The following is a 21,173-nucleotide window of genomic DNA, read 5'->3' as shown; positions in this document are numbered from 1 at the left end:
TTTGTTTACGGCACATATACAGATTTAACTCTCCAGCTCTGATGAGTGCTTTGTGAATTGGTCAGCAGTGATGTAGACTGACATCAGATTGTAAATAACAGTTGTGGTTACTTCCTGTTTTTTGTACACAGCCCCTCAAAAGAAACGACCAGGAGGTTGACGGTTGATGAGATGTTTCTGATTGACTCCGGTGGCCAGTATCTGTGAGTAGAAACACGCTCTGCTTGGTTTCACATCGCAGCATTTTAGTTTGAAATGAGTCACCCTGTCTCTCACTACCACCAGAGACGGGACCACTGACATCACTCGAACAGTTCACTGGGGGACACCGACAGATATGCAGAAGGTAACACTTACTGCAGTACATTAATGTGTGAATATTTGAAGGGATACGTGCTCCATGTTAAAAAACAAGACATGACTCATCAACCACAGTCTGATGGGTTTGATCTCATTAGATTTTTCTAACTTATATTACCCATAAACATTAACTGGCTAAAATAAATGTAGAATATTCTCCTAGAAAACAGTCAACCCAACATAAAACCCAAACCTTTTTCTTTACAGGAGGCCTTCACTCGAGTGCTCATGGGAAACATTGAGATATCTAGAACTATCTTCCCTTCAGGAACAAGAGGTATGAAGAAAATACAGACACACGTGCTGAAAATATGTTTTGAAATACTTGAACCCTGAAGTTCAGACTTTTACCACCAGAGAGCCCCATTTCTCATTTATGCACATTTTGTGAGCACTTTTTCAGCAGTTGACAGCACCGTGATCTAAGAACTCCTTGTCTTGTTTGTTTTCTTAATTTACAGGTGTAAACATGGAGATGCTGGGCCGCAGAGCATTGTGGGAGGTGGGCTTAAACTATGGCCATGGCACAGGTCATGGTGTTGGAAACTACTTTGGAGTTCACGAGTGTATGTTCTCCTTTTAATTTATACAACTCATTGTGAAAATAATGATCTCTTAACTTACATCCTCATTGCCAAAGCCCATTTTAACCCCTAATTTACCTGAGCAGATTATTAATTGCATAATGCACTGGAAGCTATAACATCAAGGTGAATGTCATCATACGGATATAACACCACGTGGGAGTGATGCAGTTTATAACTTTGCATTTGATTTGTGGCTTCACATTTTATTTTGCTCTACAACCACACAAAGAGTTATCAAAAACATGTCACTGAAAGATGCTGAACACACTACCTGATCCGCAAAATGTATAACATTATGAGGCCTAATGAAAGCAGAGAAACAAGCACAGTAATCTTACAAACTTGATCCAAAAAGTTGTATTTCTTATTTAAAGAAACTCTAAAGGCAGAAAAAATAAATATGAAGGTGTTCTGCAGAATGTAGTTAAATATTTTTCTCGTTTTTCCAGGGCCTGTTGGTTTTCAGGGTAATAACATTCCCTTCAGATCTGGCATGTTCACGTCTATTGGTAAGACTTTTTTTTCTTTTTATTTCCTTTCAAAATAAATCAACGCTGACTTCAGATGTATATTGATTAAGGAAGTGAGTTTGATTAATAAACTAATGTTGAATTTCTTTCAGAGCCCGGATACTACAAAGAGAATGACTTTGGGATCCGCATTGAAGATGTTGCTGTGATCGTACCTGTACAAACAAAGGTAGATATAGGCGGCTGCTTTATCATCATTACATCATCATATGTCTTTGCTTCCTATTTTTAACGTACAATATCAATACTTTCTTCTCTCAGTATGGAAACAACTACCTGACCTTTGACACTGTGTCATTAGTGCCCTACGACAGAAAGCTCATTGACACGTCTCTCCTCAGCTCGGAGCAGGTAACAGTTTGTGTTGTAGTGTTTTTATTTTCTTTATAGTTGCATTTTTTTAAACTGTGCATACTGAAAAGATGCTTCATATTCTTGTAAAAACAAAGTGTTAAAAAGCCCCTACCCAACATGTTAACCAAATAGGCAGTACTTACGTCTTATTAAAATGTACTTCCCCAAAGATTTAAAGACACTATAATTTGTAAACACAGTGAAGTTTCAGTAAGTGTGATCTGTGTGCACAGCCTCTTATTCAGTGCTACTGTCTTTGTGAAATCCCCTTAATACCTCAGGTGAAAGCATCTCTGCAGCTCAGAGATCAAAAAGAATCTTCAAGAAAACAAAACCACATGTGAAATCATAAGTTCTGTTTTTTTTCTTCTTCTTTCTTTTTATTAAAAGTGAAACAATTTAACAGAGAAGAATACATGAAACCTTCTGTGGCCATGTAACCTCAGGTCATCACCCATTTGTCCATGGGTTAGAGAGAACAGAGTGTGTATTTTGAGGTTTGAGTGTTTCTCTTTTATCCTGCTGCACTTCTTAGTTCAACACAATTTGTTTTACTTATTAGATATCTGGATACTTTTAGGATTTTGGTATCAACTTTAAATTTTTGGATTTTTAAATTTCATAGGTTTGCCTCTTATGTATTTTTGTTCAGCACACAAATCACAAACATTTATAATAAATCGACGGAGCCACGAAGAATTGGACAAATACACTAAGCTTGTGTTGCTTACCTCCATGGACCAGTGGTGCTGTAATTATTATGACTGTGGTTTAGTAGAATTGGCAAATAGTTCTGGATTTGGTTTGTGTGAGAGTGACTTTGGATAAAAGCTTCTGACTTGGGATGAGGTGTTTTATGTTTTTTGCGCTGTATGTCTTCTGAAAAAGTCACAAGATTTGTCTGTCTGCCCTTGTCAGATTGGCAGTGATAATTAGAGAAGATAAGTGGACCAAGAATTAATCCCTGAGGAACACCTTAATTGAGCTTTGAGCACAATAATTACGTATTTAACTTGTTGTGGTATTTTTTTCTCCTTAAACCCTGAATGTGAATTTAATTAAAATGGTTTTGTCTTTCTCCAGCTTCTCTGGCTGAATAACTACTATGAGACCATCCGTAAGGTGCTGGGACCTGAGCTGGACAGGCAGAAACTTAAAGCGGAAAAGGACTGGATGCTGAAACACACAGAGCCCTTCTCTGCGTCTGGTTCTTCTGCTTCTGTCTTCTCCTCCTCTCTGACCCTCATTTCTCTGGCCGTCACTCTCCTCCACAACATCAACTGAACGTCATCTCTCGGCTCCAACTTGCACACTGATGTTTACCCTATGCAGTCTCTAATGAGCAGCTACACCGGGTTGTGAGATGCACTGCAGTTAAGCCTTTTTTTTCTAAAAAAGGAGTGTATGTGTTGATTTATTTAATGATTTAATAATGATGATAAATTGCTGATATTGTGTATAAAGTAAAAGTATCTTTTGTGTGATCTTTGCTGTTTGAGCTTGTTTGTTATTAATTGGATATTTGTATAACCTGCTGATATAATTTCTATTTTATTAAAGTAAAACTCTTAAAAAGCTGTGGATGGAAGTCATGAGGTTGATCATTTTAACATGACAGAATTAGTGGACACTCAACTTTGATATGAATCGATAAAAAAAATCTAATTCAACCCCCACTATAACAAATGTTTGTGCTTGAGGGTGGCCTCATATTCATTGTATGTTGGTTTTGATCATCATGTTAAAGCTGGATACATTTTCTTAAGATTATTTTGTCATAAAAGAAACAATAAGTTTTGCACTTCAGTTCTGCAACATGTGAAGGGCTCATGCCCAGAGATGTTAGCTCTGTAATTATTCTGTTACTGCCACATGAAGGTGTGAATTTGCTGCCCTACACCCTGCCTCTGTATGCTCCCATCAGACACGTGCATCACTGACAGCACGTGGAGACGTATTTCAAAAAGGCACCGCTTTGGAAAAGGCAAATTCATCCATATTGGTTTTGTGTAAAAGTTAGATGCTTTGAAAAAGAGGAACCACAAGTATGAGATCATTGTTCTCACGAAAGGCTCTTCTGCTGTCGTGTCTTCAGTTGTGCAAATAGTGAACATTTCAACATCCTTACATGTTGTCACCTGTGTTTGACAGTTTCCCTCAGGCAATGTGAGTACCATTGGGATCAGTTTATTTAAAGTAACCTGGAGAAGTGCTTCTTGGAAATATAAAGTAAGAATAACTGATCTATGAAAAAAGATTTTCAAAAAGTAAATTGAATTTTATTTAGCTTATATCTGTTTTCTAGCAAAAAAGTCTTTCTTTACTCCCATTTACTTCTTTAGCCAAACAATCAAGTTGTGATGATGTGAAATTCCTAAACAGCGCGAGTGAGCACCAATAAAGGAGGAGCCCACTCATCAGAACATTGCTGTGTTTGCCGCTCGTGGTCAAAAACTCCACTGTGTTCCCTTAAGTTACTGTACTTTAGTGCAACTTCAGGCTCATCCTCACGCACCCTACACTTTTAATACACTACATTGTAGGAGTGAAGTGCCATACTGCTTTGAACATAAGGTGACCGTGATAAATATAATCATATGTATTTAGCCTCTGTGGCGAACTTTATCGAGGCTGCAGATCAGAACAAAACTCTAGAACGATTTAGCCTTTTAAAAATCTCTTTGGCCCTGTGACATGTTCTTGTTTAATCAAATGCTCTAAGAGTTCAGAGAAAAGCTGTGAGCCCTACACTTAACAGATCAGTGGCCCTGTCTACTGCTGGGAACAAATATTGCCTTTAAAAAGTATAGACTTCACTATCTTCATAAAAACTATATCATTTCTGCATTTTACTTTCTTCAACCTTTGACCCTTGAAGTGCATTTTTAAATACCATTTGTGGACACTGTGTATTGCTGTGTTTACTTCACACATGGTGGTGATAAACATCTTAATACTGCCCTTCACATTTCAAGTGTTACTTTCTTGCCCCAGTTATACAGATGGCTCAGTTTGTTGCCTGCCTTTACTCGTGTGACAGGAAACTTAAATAGGGCATCCTCCTCTCATCATGTGGTTTGCTTCTCCACAAAAATAACAAGCTAAACTTCCCTCAGTGCCAGCGTTCAGGCCTGTCCCGCAGTCAAAGACACACACATTTCTGACTCACTGTGGCTCTTTCTGTCTTTACTGTCCACAGTGTCAGCATGTGTTAGCCAAAGCATCTCATTGGTCACTTAAACCATTTTCAGATAAGTGTTATCTGTTTATACACAAACCTCTGCTACCTCTGGTAGCTGCAACAAGCTTCTGCTTCACTGAGCCTGTTTTAGCATCACTTTCAGCTTTCTCTCACTTTGACACTTAAGCTGTGTTGACAAACCAGCACTCATTTAACAACAACAACAGCAAAACAAGCAGTTAAAAAAATCTGATGCATATTTTGCTGTGAACTTTGCAAACACAGAGTTAGGTGAAGATTCAAAAACTGTTGCATGAAATGTTGGTGAGAGATACTGATGGCAAATTTCTGCTTTTTGCTTGATTTTAGAATTGCTCAGAATAAAATGTCAAAACACAGACAGTAGGATGTAATTTTGCCATTCTGCTAAAGGTGGTGTACTTTTAAAACGACTAATGATCCTTTACAGAGCTTGAGTTTTACTATACACTGCAAAAAAGCGTATCTTATCTAGTGTTTTTGTCTTATTTTAAGTAATTCTCTTGTTAAACTCAATTTGAGCCATATTCAACTGGTCAGTCCAGAAAGATTTCTTGTTTCAAGTCATGTAAAGATAAAAATGAGGTCTGATTTGCTCATAACAAGAAAAAAAAATCTGCCAATGGCACAAGAAAAATGTCCTTGAAACAAGAATAATGTCTCAATACAAGGAACTTGTCTGTTAATGTTAAGAGAATTAATTTTTTACTTTGAATAACTTGAAATAAGACATTTTTCTGGCCTGGTCAGGTGAATGTGGCTTATATTTAGTCTATAAAGTCATTTTCTACTGAAAATAAGACAAAAAATACTTGATAAGATTTGCAGTGTAGGGCTGAAACAGTATATGAACAGAAAAGTAGATCAATATACAAAATCACCAACAAGTTAATTTCACTTTTCAGTGTAAACCCATGTCTCCCCATTACAATACAGTAAACTCAATATCTATATTAAAAGAAATATGAAACTATTCAACAGTTAAGAAATATTTTTTGTTTTTCTAACTCATGAATGTCATTGTCTATTTAAACATACATAAAGGTCAAACTAACTTCAAAACTAATTTTTCGGTCATCGACACCAAACTGGTTTTGTCATCGGTGATATTTTTACTATTTTTGCTCATGTGTTTGTCTGGAGATCCTACACGTAACCATGACTGCATTGTTTACATATGAGATTGGCTGTTAGCAGCCTGTAGCATGTCAATGCTAACTAGTGCAAGGCCTGATGTTTCCCCACAAGGTGAGGAGAAGGAGGTGAGGGTGACATCCTGGTATCGAGGTGAAAGCAAAGAAGCAACATTGACCTGTCCTTCCTATTTATTGGGAACGTAAGATCTATCTCAAATAAGATGGACAGAAGGCAGAGTAGCATCATGCTAATCACAGACATGGCTAATAGAGCTAACACCAGACACCAACACCACAACGAGCCACATTCTATATTACTCTACTGACTCAGACTATATAAACATGACAAATTTAAGTGAGCAGGGGTTTAGATTGAGCGTAACAGGTGCATCCTTTAGGCCTATCTAGAGAGTCTGTATCAGTTGTAAATAAGGAGTTTTGACAGTTTCGTGTTCTGTTTGTGTGTAGCAGGTCAGAGAGTTTGTAACTCTCAGGTCTGAGAAATACATGTAGCAAACCCACCGCTGTGTGCGTAAACCTGAGTCCTAAAAACAGGGCTTGTCTTTTCAGTTTCTGTGTGGCCATGTGACTTCCTCTCTGCTTCTGCATTTCTCTCTGCCGCTGGGAAGTGCGTCTCTCTACCTCTCACTGTGTTTTCCTGTCTGACATCTCCAGCAGTGACAGCTCAGCGACCCTTTCTGATTAAGCCGGTGTGTCGTTTTCTTCGTCCAGAGGGATCTGAAGGACAGTTAGGAAGAAGATGTTGAGGCGAAGGCCCAGCAATGCCTCAGAGAAGGAGCAGACACAGAAGAAGAAGGTGAGAATACTTTATTTTGTAGCGAGGGGAAGGTTTATCATCAGGTTTCTTCAAGTTTTATAAATGTAGCTCAAAAGGTGATTTTAAAGACATTTTTATCCTGCACTTTGAGGGAATCTGTATTTTCATTGCAACATCTCGTTCAGCTGTCTTTGTGCGCACATCTTTGCAACACAGGATGTCTGCTCAAGTCAGAGCAAACCTTGTGGTGAGGCCACAAGAAACCACAGACTCAAACACACAAAACTTTAGGCTCAGTGCAATTTCTGTTTCAAACTTTTGACTACACCCAGGCTTTGACATATCTTCTTCTTCTAGAAATGTTAAGTTCCTCTTGTTCTGCTGCGTGAATCATTGTTGCACTGATGTACTTTGAGTCACAGCAGACTTTGTGGCTTTGGGTGCTCTCGTCTTGAGCTGCCACCCTGAGAGCACGACTCCTACGCTCAACACCAGTTCCTTCATTTTTCCAACCACATCTCCCCTCGTGTGGTCTAATTCTCACCCCATTATTACACATCTCTGTTTTCTCAGCACTTATCTCCTGGTATATAATTGTCACTGCTCTCATTAAGGCTGCTAAACATAATAATGGCTCAGTCACAGCTCTGGGGTCACCAGCAGCAGAAGAAAATTGATTTTCTCTGAAACTTTGTGAGTTTTTTTAAGTCAAACTGTGGAAGAGGAAAGTGACACAAACAAAGCTTGTGGAGGCCTCCTGATAACAAAGGTCATTTGTTCTTTTCACTGCACTAGTGGTTTGTATCTTCAGACTTCTTGCTGCGTTTGTGCAATGATTGGCTGCTGGCAGTTGCTCAAGCTTTGCCCGTTTCCTGTGGTTACAACCAAGACTGAAGACAAAGCGATAAGATAAGACACAAGCACAGACGTGGTTACATGGAAAACAGTCTAAGAGTTTCCACTTGAGATTACAAAATTTTAAGACGGAAAATTATGTTAAAGAGAATGAAAAGGCTTTATGATTAAGCTGAAGATGGAACTGTATGCAGATGACATTCTACTTTATGTATCTGATATGACATTACAAGATTGGCTTGTTTGTTTTATTTTTTATATATATATAAATTATCAATTGTTACATTCATTTTCAAAAGTAATGCCTAAAGTTTAACAATTTGATCTGCTCAATTTTCGTAATTGTTGGGCATTTCTGGATGATTTTCAAAATTTGAGGGGATTTAAAGCTCCTGTGAAGAGTTTTTTGAGCAATCATGAAAATTCTTAAAGAATAGCACAGGTGTCTTTGAATGGTCTTGAATAGCAAATTGTAGTATAAGTAAAAAGAGGCTCCAACTCAGATTTCATATTTTACCAGCTTGGCAAACATGTGGTGGGTTATGTCAAACATGGCAAAAAAAAAAAAAAAAAAAAAAATTAAAGAAACATTCAAGCCAAAGATGTGTCGTTCCACCATCTATCACTATCATTTAACATGACGTGCCATTATTTTTGTATATTGCTTATGGGGCTGATGTGTGAATACTGTTTTTAAATATGTAATATAAATGAGTGCCCTCTACTGGACAGAGTTTGGCGGGTGTTTTTTGTCGCCACATCATGCTGAATTAGCCAGGTCACAGCTTCAGCGTCAACATAAATGGTGTAGCCTGCCAGCCTGTCAGCTCAATTATTTCCTTTTGTTTTCAAGCATTATCTTTAGTTTAATGCAACTGAAAATGCAGCTGTTTGACACTTGATATGCTCCTACCGTTATCAGAGTAAATAAGCGTGCTGGATCCAGAAGTGAATGTTCATGCCTGATTTATCAGACAAGACAAGAGACAGCATAAGCCTTGCAAAACTACTTTTTTAAATTTTTGTGCACAAGATAGACACAATCACCCTTGTCACACATTCAAAAAGAATATAAATAAACTATTGTTACACATGTACAGGACAAAATCAACAAAGAGATCAATCATGATTCTTTGTCCACAGGGGGCACTAATTTTGACACTAGTGGAAAGTTCCTCACAGGAGCTTTAATTTTGTCCAATATCTATTCATTTATTGGCAGAAAAAAAATAATAATTTTGAGAGTTAAAAAAAAGCATCATTCTCTGAGCCTAAAAATCATTGGACCGTAAATTTATCATTTACATCTCATTTCTTAAGTCTGAAAACTTACCACTTCATACTGGTTAAACTTTAGTTCAAAATAAAAGTTGACACATCAATCATGAGCATATTCCTGTAACCTGAAGTTTTTGCTGAGTTCTAAAGTAAAACTATTTGTTATACTTTTGATCATGAATCACCACATATCACCTCCTTTGAGTTTCCTGTTAGTCTCCTGTACTAAATGTGAACATCATTTTCAGAAGTAGCCACATGCAAATATTTAATGACCTCAAATACAGATAACTGTATTTTTTATTTCTTAGTGAGAAGAGAGTGTTATTTCTTCTGAGAAACCACACTGAGGAGTTGTGCTGTTCACACAGTGTTAACTGTGTTTCAATTTGAATCATCAATCATGTTTTTACTTTTTGTTTCATAGTTAAAGACCCATCACTGTCTCTATTGGCTATTATTTGCAATGTTATAGTAAATTATTTTAAACTTGTGAATAAAACTAATAAAAACGTATTTTGTGTCCAGCTCTCTCTGCAAAGATCCAGCAGCTTCAAGGATTTCATGAAGCACAAACCCACGTCTCCTGTTACAGATAAGGAGATACATTTTGAGGACAATGTAAGTTTGACTCAACTGAACAACACACAAACACATCATCGCAAACACTTAACATCCCCATTTTAAAAACTAGAAGTAACTTATTCTGAGCTCTCTTTGTTTAAACTTCCTCCAGCAGGGGCCAAAGTGCCAATCAGCAATGACTGTCAGTCACAGCTGTTACAGAAGTCCACATTTTGTACTTCCTGATTCAACAAACTGCTGCACGTGTGGGTGGATGTTTTAACACATTAGAAAAAAAAAAATTCAGAGAACTTGAAACCCTTGCCTGTAAGTTATCTGAGACTGTGAGTGGAAGTTGGAGGAGAAATGAACGTAGAAGTACAGAAGAGGAGAGGAAGTAAGAAGGAGAAGTGTTGCACAGAGCTCAGATGACAGCAGCATGCAGGCAGACAGGATGTCCTCTGCAGCGTGAGCCAGTCAGGCAGAGAGCCTCAGCGTCAGGCAGGCAGACAATTAGAGAGGTGACAAGTATTCAACCCAGAGTCTGATGATCATACCCCAGGGAATTCAGACACTTTCCATGTAGTTTCTGCGCTTTTTTTTTCCAGGTGCAGGTGTTACTTTTCTCTACGTCTCGTGTGTCAGTGATGTTGTTTACTGCATGTTTCACGCTGTAGCTTACTGAATACAGTTCATTCAGTAAAAGACAGATTATGGAGCAAAACACAAAAACCTAGAACAGTAAGGAAAGGTATCACCAGAGAACACCAAAGCTCTGTGCAGTGAATCATGATGCACATTGATGAAGCACTCACACATCTATCACCTCACAAACTATCCTTCTGAACTAACACATTGTTGTCTCTGTATCTCACAGTTTCTGCTTCATTTTCCTTTACAAATCACTGAAGACTCGACCTCTGCGTCCTCACACTGAACATTAGCTGTAATGAATTACCTCATAAAACACTGAAACATCATTCGATTTCATTACAGAGCCCACAGCCCAACAGTGCTGTGCTGTAGAGAGTTATGTTTGTCAGCCGTGCAGAAAAAAAAGTGTTGTCAGGCTTTCAGCAGCAATAAAAAACAGGTGCATGTTTCATTTTGTGTGTCTGTGTATGTGTGTGTGTGACTTTGTGGGTGCCAGGATAATGTGTGCAATCCAAACCTCATCACCACCACAGTGTGTGTGTGTGTGTGTGTGTGTGTGTGTGTGTGTGTGTGTGTGTGTGTGTGTGTTTGTGTGTTTGTGTGTGTGTGTGTGTGTGTGTGTGTGTGTGTGTGTGTGTGTGTGTGTGAGAGAGAGAGAGAGAGAGAGAGAGAGAACAATCTGGAGTTGACTCTACACAGTGGGACATCTTTAGCATTTATTAAATTAACGTTTAGTATTATTTAATAAAAAAGCGAAATGTAGCCTTTTGTCTCACACCTGCTAAGATTTTGTTTAAACAGTCGGTGGTTGATCTTTTCTATCAGGTCCCTGAGGGAGTGAGTGCAGAGGAAGCGATGAAAAGTGGCAGCAAGCTGGGCAAGAAGTGGCGCAACGTCATCTCACGCACAATGACCCGCAAAACATCCAAGATGGTGCAGAAAGCTCTGGCTGAAGAAGGGGTAAATCCTGTTTGTGATGACACTGACATAACCGGCATGTAAAGAATACGACATAGAAATTAACAAGTTATACAAAGAAAAATAGCTAAATGTTTCTCTTTTTTATGTAGCTGAACAAGAGAGCTTCAAACTGAAACAGTCTGACGTCTTTGCATAGCACTGAGGTTGCTGTTAGCAAAAAGACTTTAATGTCTCCATCTAGTGGACAAATGTGTACACTGCGTACCTGTACAGTTTTTTTTTAACCCGTTATGAACCACCATACCAAATCTGCCAGCATATCGTTACATTTTTACGTGCTGCAGTGTTTGACATAAAATTGTTTTACTTAACATCAATATAACCCTTATATCCCAAACTTTAATAAAATGTATAGACTTTATGTCCAATATAACTAAATAAATCGCTAAAAAAAAAAAAAAAAAAAAAAAAGTGCAATAAATCATAAAAATGTAAAACTAAAATGATACAGAGATGTCTGTTTTCCTCCAAAAATGTAAATGTAAAAAAAAAAAAAAAAAAAAAAAAAGACGTGTAATCAACGCAGTCAATGATGTGAACAACTGCAAACTTATTTGTGGAAGGAAACAGGGCTCTGGGACATGATGGAAAAAAAAAATGATGACTATATGCAAAAAAATGTTATCTGTCTATCTTATCTTGTTTTGAATCTACCACCAGTTGAGAGCTGGGCTCTAAACAAAGATAGTATTTTCTGTTTTTACATACAAAGATAACATACATTTGAATTTTTCTTAACAGCTGTTGTTACTAAGCAGATGCTTTAGCTCAGCACATTATAAAAATATGACAGGCTGGTAAAGATGTTACTAACAGTCTTGCACTTTGACTTGACAATAAAACTATACAAAAACATTTAGACCTTTATTTTCCAAAAGGAGAAACTGTTTTTTTCTGGTTTTTGTTTGCTTTTTTTTTTTTTTTTTATACCTCCAGATAAGAGAACTCTTAAAGGGGAGGGAACTAACATTTTTAGTATTGTGGATAAATGAGACAGATATAAGTCACATTTAACCCTTTCCTCTCTGTCTTCTCTGAGTTCATTTATTGGCTGCTTTATGCTTTTTCATCTTTGACCAGTGTGTGTGTGTGTGTGTGTGTGTGTGTGTGTGTGTGTGTGTGTGTGTGTGTGTGTGTGTGTGTGTGTGTGTGTGTGTGTGTGTGTGTGTGTGTGTGTGTGTGTGTGTGTTTTGGCCAACAGCAGCAAAGTTTCATCTCATTCTAAACCTTTATAACCTGTGAATTTCAGAACTCCTTATCAAATCTGATGTCATTTTGTTGTTTGAAAAAATCAATGGTTTCTCCATAATGTGATGCTTGGGTCAACACATTTAACTAAGGGGGCTAAAGCTGAAATGATCTGACCTCCACCCTGTGTTATGGTTCTCTGTGTCCGCAGGGTGAGAGCAGCGAGGAGCTATCGTCCATCTCCTCTGATTGTCCTCCAGACCAGGGAACAGGACAGAGGACATCTGTGTGCTCCTCAGAATCAGAGGACGTCACGCAGAGCCTCTTCAGCCGCCAGCTCTCCGGGAGTAAGAGATCATTAGTGTCCGCATAAACCAGAGGGGTTGAAGAGGGAAAGAGCAAGGACATGAGCAATTATTTTCAAAAACTGACTTTTTAGATTTAGTTTGCTATTTCCCAGGGATATCATCATCTCTAAATAGATGTCCTTGAGATTAGAGCAAAAGGTCACTGGGCTTGTTTTGGATGGTTTGCCAAAATGTTGAAGAAAATGAGCTCCTAACTCAGAGGGCATGTTACAGAAACCATACTTACATACTTCAAATTTGTGTCTTATTATTTTGAATGCAGAACCAGAAAATACAAGGATCTCCTTTTATATAAGGATCCAGTTTGCAATATGCAAGCCAGCTGCTTTTTTGGGCTTTTCTGACCTACTTTCTTCTGCCAAGTAGAAAATGTGAGTGGGACTGAGATGGATGAGAGAGCAAAAGTATAAAAGCTGTGTCTCACTAGTATAAATTCACCAAGGAAGGACTAAATGTAAAACATTCACTGAACGCTTTCGCTTAATCTTTGTTTGTAAGGGGGGGAAAAAGTATCAAAAGGATGTTATCTGCCTAAATAGAGTCAACACAAAAAAATGGGAGTAATAAATAATAAAAAAAAATGAATAATGCAGCAGTTATGCTTGCATTTTTTTTTTTTGTACTGGTGAGATTACATGAGACAAGATGGTTGCAGAGTTTTGTGACGAATGAAGCATCAACAGGAAAGAAAACAGAGCAGAATGCTAAAACAGCCAGACACAGATTAAACCATCTGATACATCAGAGGCCCCGTATGAATCTAACTGTGTTTCCTCCTCAGGTAGTGACAGACAGAGCCTGGACAGTGGTTACTGTCAGAGGGACAGCATGAGACTCGAGGAGAATGGCGTCTCTTATAACGGTCCTTTCTGCGGCCGGGCTGTGGTCCACACTGACTTCACTCCCAGCCCCTATGATGTGGAGTCGCTCAAACTCCAAGTGAGTCTCATTTGGCCTCAGGGCTCTTTTGCTGATTGTCAAATCATTCTCCTGGGAGCTTGTTAACTTAGTGAAACTTAGAGAATGGGTCATTTTGATTAGCATTCACGGCTGAGTTTAAAGTGTATGAACTGTCTCTGACTTCTGGTGAAGTAACAAAAGATTGTGTTACAACTTTGCAAATTCTAAACTTTCACAGCAAGAGAAAAAGTTTGAGATAATTGAAGCATTTTGCATTTAGTCATCCAGCTGTTTTTTTCAGCTATTTTGTTTTCACAAGTTTTCACTCAATCGCAGTCTTGTGGTGTTTTACTTCAGTCGTTTGTCATCAGGATGACTAAACATGTGTCATCTCTGTTACAGAAAGGAGACATCATCCATATCATCGAGAAGCCCCCTGTGGGGACCTGGACAGGCAAGCTCAACAACAAAGTAGGCTCCTTTAAGTTCATCTATGTCAATATCCTGCCTGATGAGAGCCCACCAACCAGGAGGCGACGATTCAACAGCAAGACCAGCCGAACCAAATCCAAACCCAAATCCCTGGAGGAGGTGCTGGACAGTATCGGTCTTAATGTGAGCGCAACACTTTGAGATATGTTTAAATCATTATATAAATACATATGGGTAATCAATCTCAATACTTCTGTTGTTGTGTTTCAGGAGCTGTCCCCCTTGCTTTCAATGCATGGTTTCCAGACTCTGGAGGACTTTGCAGGCCTAAAGGAGTCTCACCTCAATGAGCTGAACATCACAGACCAAGAGCAGCGCTCCAAAATCCTGAACGCCTCTGAGTTTTTGAGAGACTGTAGGTGTACTCATTTAAAAGATGTTATAATCTTAAGTGATGATGATGCTGCACACTCTCAGCAAGAAATTAGTCGTCTTATCCAGAGTCTTCAATCAGAGCTAAATGTCCTCAGTAGCTATTCTTAAAGTCATTTTATGCCAATCAGATACCAGGTTTAAGCAGTTTAAAATCTTCATTTTGTCATATTTTTTTGCCTCAGCTGCATCATTTTTGAAACATGTAGGCTTAGTTGCACAGTGTCACACTCACAGTGTATTTTAGGCTAAATGTTACTGTACTAAGATCCATATTTAGACCAAAAAATATCTTTATGAACTGATGTTTGTTTACAAAGACCTAGTACACTGTTACTAAGTTTAGGGCTAGAAAGTAAATATCAGACCCTGTATCTCTTTTTTCTTTTTTATCAATCTAAATACTTCTTTTCTTCTGTTTTTTTTTTAACTTTATTCAGTTGCCCGTACTATGTGCAGAGATTTTCCCCTGGCTCTCAAGTAGAAATAGAGTTTTTTTATTATTATTATTTCTGCTCATTTTATATTCATTTTCCCAAATAAAGTTACATATTGCAGGAAAAAAAAAATCAAGTTTAACTGTAGGTGTTTTGACTCCCTCAGCAAATTAACCCTTACCTAAAATCACTGAGGGAGTCAAACAATCCAACCTCTTGGGTTGTAACATTTAAGTCCATCACTCTGAATCAAGCTCACCTCTATTCATCAGGAAAATGTTAAATGTGTACCTAACTTACTGAAGAACAGCTGAAGAGTTACTTTAAGAAATCACAGGGGGGCGCCTGAATAGCAAGCGACTACATTTTTGACATGTGATCAATGTACAGCCCCTGCTGTGAGTGTGAACTGCACTTCTTAAAACCAAAGGCTGTGGTTAACTAGCTAAAAATAACCTCAGTCACTTTTTAAAAAATGGCAGTAAATAAAGTATATTTTAGTCAATCAAACCTTTTTGTTTAAAGATATCATTTTCTTTGCCCCTTGTAGCCGATGATGAGTCTGAGCCAGAGGAAGAGGAAAACAGATCTGGAGAGGACTCCAAAGAGCCAAGGGATTCAGGCTGTTTCGAGAGCTCCGAGAACCTGGAAAATGGACCAAAGACAGAAGAAGAACTCCAGGATGATACTGCAGAGGAGCAGATAAATCATAAGGAGGAGGAATGTGTGCAACACAATGATGGACAAACAGAAAATCTTAGCACTCTGCAGGAAGAGCTGCAGGAGCTGACACTGGACGGGAGATAATGAGAAGTGTTGAATAAGTACTGAAAGACTGTGGACTGAGGTTTCAACTCATTAAAAAGACATTTTTCGATGGTACACTGATGAGGAAACAAACATGCAGTGTGAAAAACTGTGGGACCATTGTTTTTCATTGTCGTAAAAAACATCTGCGGGCAGCACAATCTATCCCAACTTTTAACAGCAATGTACACCGTTTTAATGTTTTTTGTTTATCTTTTTGGTTTTGATGAACATATTTTTCATCATTTTCTGTTGTAAAATGTATCAAAAAATACACATTTGTCTCCTTCTTCTAAATGACCGTGTCTTAAATGTTTCTGTGTAATGCAGTCTTGAACAAATATGAATGTTGCTGTTTGTGTGACTTGAACCAAAACTTGTGAATGGTGTTTCATCATGAGGAATGTAAACAGTGCTGTAAATATCTTTTGAATAAACTTTATCCAGTTGTTTTCAATGTCAATATGGCATTGAGGTCTATTTTTGTAAATAATTGAAGTAATACTACAATGTCCTTTTTTGCCAAGGAAAAAGCCTTAAAAAATAATTTAGATTGGGAAACAATAAGGCCACTACAAAGAAAAAATGGTTTAAAAAATTAATAAATTTAAAAAAAAGGTTTGGATTAGGTCCAGACCGGACCTCTGGACTTCGGGATTAGGTTTGGATTTTGTTCAGTCCAGATGCCCAGATGTAGTCCAGATGGGGTTCTATCTGGACGTCTGGATTAGGTCTGGTTTTGGTTTGGACAGGAAGTCTAATATGTATAGTTAGACAAAATTGTGGGAAAAAAAGTGAAATATCTCTGAACTGAGCTGAAGTTTGAATGGTTTGAATTTGTTGAAATTTGTTGAAATTTTAGTGACTGGAAAAAGTGGGTAGAATAAAGAAGAAGAAGATGCAGAAAAATCAAGAATTTTGACGCAGAGGAACATATGCTGTGAATGCACGAGTGCATTCACAGCAATTATTAATTAAGACAATATTGTTTATTTACCAGACACATTGATCATGTAAAAAGAAGTGAAGTAAATTGAATGAAATACATATAGTCACAGTGTTGATACTGAACAAAGTGAACATAAATAAAGAGTTCCATCAATGTTATAACTGTATCTGTATACATTATGTAATAGATTGATCAGAGCATTCAGATCTGACCATGTCATGGCATTTTAACACAGGATTCATACATACATACAAGAGTTACGCTTGGCTCAACAGTCGGCAAACCTTTGGAGCTAAAAATCAGCTTTCTGCTTACAGCTTTAACAAAATAATCCCTTCATGTATCCAATATCAGTCCCAGACATTTTTACTTCCTGGTGACAGCAATGCAGAACAATCAAATACACCTCAACTGTTCATAAATACTTTCCACACAAAGAAAGGTGGCCTCAATATCTTTCAAAACAGATTTTGGCTTCTTGTTTGGAAAGTTTTCCCCACAAAGTTGTCACAGTTTAATATTTGTTTGACTTAACCAACAAAATACTGCTGCACACTTTACAGCTTTTTGCAGCGATATGTTATGTGTTTCTTTTACCCTTTCAGTCTGGAGATACACAGTTAAAAGAATCCTCTGGCGCTTCAACAAGTCGACGAACAGTTTATTAACAGTCAATTATTCTAGTTATCAATAATTCAAGGAAAAGGTCTGAATGTGCTTATTACCAAATTCATTTTTTTCCTCTTTGTGAATGTAACCAATTTGAAGATCTTATTTATAGATCATCCAAAATATATACCAGATAATCAACCAAGTCCTCCACTGCTGACATAATTATTCCTTCTCTTTTAATTTATAAATCTTAACTGCTATATGAGAATAATCCAACAGCTTTTCCACATTTATTTTTTCTTCTTCGTCTTTGAGGAATGTTTGGAGTAAGGGATTTAGACATCAGTTAGAATAAATTATCTCACATGTTCTGCAACGCTGTTGACTCACTAGAATTTCTACACAATTATATTTCACAAACACCGACTCTGTCTTGCATATGACACAATCACTATTAAAAACTCTCGCTACCAGCTAACATTATTTAAATACTAATTATAAACGTCTTTCTCTCACTTGTCCCCTCCAGTGATCTGTGACCAAAACAAAAGAAACTCTCAAGAAGCCAAATTACCGGCTATGCTCTGTCTGAAGTAGAACAGACCCGTCAAAATAAAAGCATTGCATGTCTTTCTCTCTGCTTCAGCTTTATTCTCTGCTATAATGAGCCTGCCACAGACAGCTGCAGCAGGGGGCCTCGGGCGTACTGTAGGAGTGACTGTCACGGCAAAGATGTGAGGAGGAGTTAATACTAGAGATGTTATTAAAGAAGGAGGATACGGAGAGAAAGGGTGCAGAGGAAGGAGACATTTGTAGGACGTGATGCCCAAGCTTCACTATCATTAACAGTGTCTGCACTTATACTTCCAACAAATAAATAAATTAAAACTTTCCTCCTTGACTCCAATCTGAGAGGTTTTCAGTTCGTCTTTGCTTGCTAAAACTATGTACACTTCACACTTGTTTAGTTTTTGCTTCTCAAAGTCTTGTTCAGTGGTTCCCAACCTTTGGAGCCTTTGACCTCCTAAAGAGACAGGGTACTTCTTCTTAAAGACTGCACACTTTGACAAAAAGCCTTCTCAAATTTTTTAGTAATATTATTTTATGAGGGAGATTATAAACTGATCACTTTCTTGTTTAATGCTACTTATGGCGTTTTAGCCAGTGGGTGGCAAACCTTGCAGTAGGGATGTTTACCACTTTTTACACAGACCGATACAAGTATGAATACTCTTTCTTGAGTACTCACTGATACCAAGTACCGATACTACTGGCACTTTTGATACATAAAATTTCGATTAACACTGACAGATCATTTAGATCAAAGACAGCACAGTCACTCTGCCATTAAGTCCAGATAAAACGCAAACAACTCGCTCTGAGTTTGCAACTTTTTTTGATCAATATTTAAAAATATATATATTAAAAGTGCACAATAAAACTAACAACTGTCAGAGTTTGAGTATGTTTTAAAGTAAACTGAAGTGCAAAATAAAAAAGTTTAAATGTTAACTCTTCCTGGTTCATTCATATTGTCTGAAAAGGACCTGGCGCACATTTACAGAGGTGTTAAACCGCAGCAATTAGCAGCATCTAGTGGGGAGGAGGACTTGCTCGTTAAAAGATTTTTTTGCCTAGAGTAGATACTCTAGGCAAAAAAATCTTTTAACTAGCAAGTCCTCCTTGCCACTAGATGCTGCTAATTGCTGCTGGTACGAGAACCGATACCTTGAAAAAAAGGCTGGTATCAGCCCGATACCAACACCTGGTATCGGTATCTGGCCATCCCTACCTTGAAGACCACACACAGGAGTAAGTAGCTAGCATCACTCTGTCCATAGATCATAATTATTACTTTCAAAAACTCTCACTAATTATTGGTTTGTCATGCAAAACCATAAAAAAGCAACACATAGGTAAGAAAGACTTCAAATAAAATTGTGTCTTGTTTTTAGTTCTAGTTTAAAGCTCACAGGAGCAACAAACTAGTAGAGAGTATTTTTTCTGACTTTTTGAAAAAATATAAATAAGGGGCACATTTTTTTTCAGAATTTAAAGGCATTTTATATCTCATGACCTCTTTTATCAGCTTTAATCTCTCAAAGGAATCTCTATCTGTTGGTTGGGAACCACTGGACTCAACATGAGCATTTCTCTTTTAACACTATCAGCGGTTTTAACAGATTTCCAGGGCGTCTCTGTTAGTGGACCTCGGTTGCATTTGATAAGGCACTGTTAACACTAGTGTCTACTATCATTAGAAGTCAGGCCTTCTCACGCTCAATACCTGGGGCTCTGGATAAGCAGTGAAGTGTTTTATGTATACCAGAGCACCACCATCTCACCACATCTTTGATTATACAAAAATGGAAGGACAGGTCTGGAACAGATCATTTTAAGAAAGAAGAAAGATGCACATGAGTAACAACAGTACTGAATGCAGCAAGATCAGAATACAAGGTTTGACTTGCCTGGAAGGAGTTTTTAGGAAATTTCTGATCTAAAGATTTGCATGTCCTCCCACTGCCTGGACATCATGTGTACACACACTCACAAGTGTGACCCTTCTTATTCAAAGTTGCTGGTCCAGCCTTTACATAGTTTGCATAGGGCATGTAATGGACACACAACAGAAGACTGACTGTATGCATGAAGTTTTATACATGTCCAGTATTGTATTGTCAAGGCCAGACACTTGCAAGGAGTATACTGAACTGGCCTTTCACAATAAATGTCATTATTCAGTTTTAAATGGAGAACAGAATCAGTCAAAGAAGTCCACCAGGTGACCTGTGGAGATGTTGTATGATGGAGTTTTTTTTTCTCCGCAGATCTATTCCTGTGTGTCTTTTCCATGCAGTGTTCAGGAGACTCAGGAAGCTGCTGACTTTCCTTTAAATCTCTCCCCTCTGCAGAAGCAAGTGTCAATCAAACAGCTCTGCAACATCTGGTGAGGAGGAGGGAAGGGAAGAGGAGGAGCTGCTGCAAAAGCTCAGCTCTCCTGGTGGAATGTAGGGCGGGAATAACCCGCACAGTAATCACTTATTGATTATGAATGTTTCAGTTACAGGATGCTGGGGGAGGGGCTATGACGAAGCCCGACCCCCTCGGTGCAGCTAATGGATCTTGTCCTTGATGATGGAGGTTTCAGCATCAGTCTCGGGTGAAGCGAGGGGCGGGACCTTCTCAACAGGAGGGTGCTCCTCTGTGGGGGAGGGGCTCTTCTCTGCTGTGTCAGCAATGCTCGGCTTGGCATCATCAGGTGTGTGCTCATTGGGGATGAGTGGAGCAGTGGTTTTCTGTAGGCAGAGGACAGCATGCTGAAAAGATGCAAGAGCCACAGGTGACACACAGAATCAAAACATAGTGTCACAACAAAGAAAACATACACATCATGGTAGTGTCATCTTTGTAAAGGCAGAACTTAATTTGTAAATTTGTTTAACCTTTTAAGCAGTGGTCCCCAAACTATGGCCCGGGGCTGGATACGGCCCGCCCCCACATTTTGCCTGGCCCTCTGAACAATACCTGAGGCGCATTATGATTTTTTTTTTCAGTCTGGCAACATGATCGAGACTTACACATACATAGAACGTAACTTTCTATTCCACTCTTCTGCAGTTTGTGCCCTATCTGAAACCCCTCCCTTAAAAAAAAAAAAAGAAATCCTGTCATACAACCATACTGGTAATGAAATGTATTGTGCTTGTAGGTGTTGTATCATTTAGTTTGGTTTCTTAGCCTGCTTGCT

The 21,173-nt window shown here is 38.2% G+C and overlaps 3 protein-coding genes across 6 annotated transcripts in view; 2 read left to right on the top strand and 1 right to left on the bottom strand.

The window, feature by feature from the left end:
- xpnpep2 (X-prolyl aminopeptidase (aminopeptidase P) 2, membrane-bound) overlaps positions 1-3,502 on the top strand; it is a 113,541-nt gene extending 110,039 nt beyond the window's left edge. Inside the window, exons 14-21 of one of the 2 annotated variants that reach the window (XM_074674145.1) lie at positions 132-203; positions 286-346; positions 568-637; positions 822-926; positions 1,397-1,456; positions 1,570-1,646; positions 1,739-1,828; positions 2,915-3,502. In XM_074674145.1, the coding sequence (XP_074530246.1) occupies positions 132-203; positions 286-346; positions 568-637; positions 822-926; positions 1,397-1,456; positions 1,570-1,646; positions 1,739-1,828; positions 2,915-3,115 (736 nt within the window). In that variant the 3' untranslated portion in view covers positions 3,116-3,502. The remainder of the gene's footprint in view (positions 1-131; positions 204-285; positions 347-567; positions 638-821; positions 927-1,396; positions 1,457-1,569; positions 1,647-1,738; positions 1,829-2,914) is intronic. The other variant, XM_074674146.1, reaches the window with a different exon arrangement.
- A 2,779-nt stretch (positions 3,503-6,281) lies between these two features.
- Positions 6,282-16,875, top strand: sash3 (SAM and SH3 domain containing 3). Of its 2 annotated transcripts, XM_074674846.1 has the most exons (9): positions 6,282-6,299; positions 6,863-7,004; positions 9,627-9,719; positions 11,142-11,276; positions 12,697-12,832; positions 13,635-13,792; positions 14,156-14,368; positions 14,456-14,600; positions 15,605-16,875. In XM_074674846.1, exons 2-9 carry the CDS (start codon positions 6,948-6,950, stop codon positions 15,859-15,861), a joined length of 1,194 nt encoding a protein of 397 aa, XP_074530947.1. In that variant the 5' UTR covers positions 6,282-6,299; positions 6,863-6,947; the 3' UTR covers positions 15,862-16,875. The 2 variants fall into 2 exon arrangements, with proteins under 2 accessions (XP_074530947.1, XP_074530946.1); XM_074674845.1 differs by lacking the exon at positions 6,282-6,299 and having other exon boundaries at positions 6,842-7,004.
- Positions 16,876-19,099: 2,224 nt separating this feature from the next.
- Positions 19,100-21,173, bottom strand: part of zdhhc9 (zDHHC palmitoyltransferase 9) — a 29,413-nt gene continuing 27,339 nt past the window's right edge. Inside the window, exon 9 of one of the 2 annotated variants that reach the window (XM_074674837.1) lies at positions 19,100-20,742. In XM_074674837.1, the coding sequence (XP_074530938.1) occupies positions 20,539-20,742 (204 nt within the window). In that variant the 3' untranslated portion in view covers positions 19,100-20,538. The remainder of the gene's footprint in view (positions 20,743-21,173) is intronic. The other variant, XM_074674838.1, reaches the window with a different exon arrangement.

The sequence above is a fragment of the Halichoeres trimaculatus genome, unplaced genomic scaffold, assembly GCF_033239565.1.
Source record: "Halichoeres trimaculatus isolate MK-OKI-2021-1 unplaced genomic scaffold, fHalTri1.1 fHalTri1_scaffold_7, whole genome shotgun sequence".
In the NCBI taxonomy this organism is placed as follows: Eukaryota; Metazoa; Chordata; class Actinopteri; order Labriformes; family Labridae; genus Halichoeres; species Halichoeres trimaculatus.
This window is presented reverse-complemented; position numbering and strand designations above follow the sequence as displayed.

Excerpts from the sequence above, each read along its gene's own strand:
- sash3 (XM_074674846.1), top strand. The coding sequence starts at position 6,948 with ATGTTGAGGCGAAGGCCCAGCAATGCCTCAGAGAAGGAGCAGACACAG. Across the intron at positions 11,277-12,696 it reads AAGCTCTGGCTGAAGAAGGG|GGTGAGAGCAGCGAGGAGCT; the intron begins GTAAATCCTGTT and ends CTGTGTCCGCAG. Across the intron at positions 13,793-14,155 it reads TGGAGTCGCTCAAACTCCAA|AAAGGAGACATCATCCATAT; the intron begins GTGAGTCTCATT and ends TCTCTGTTACAG.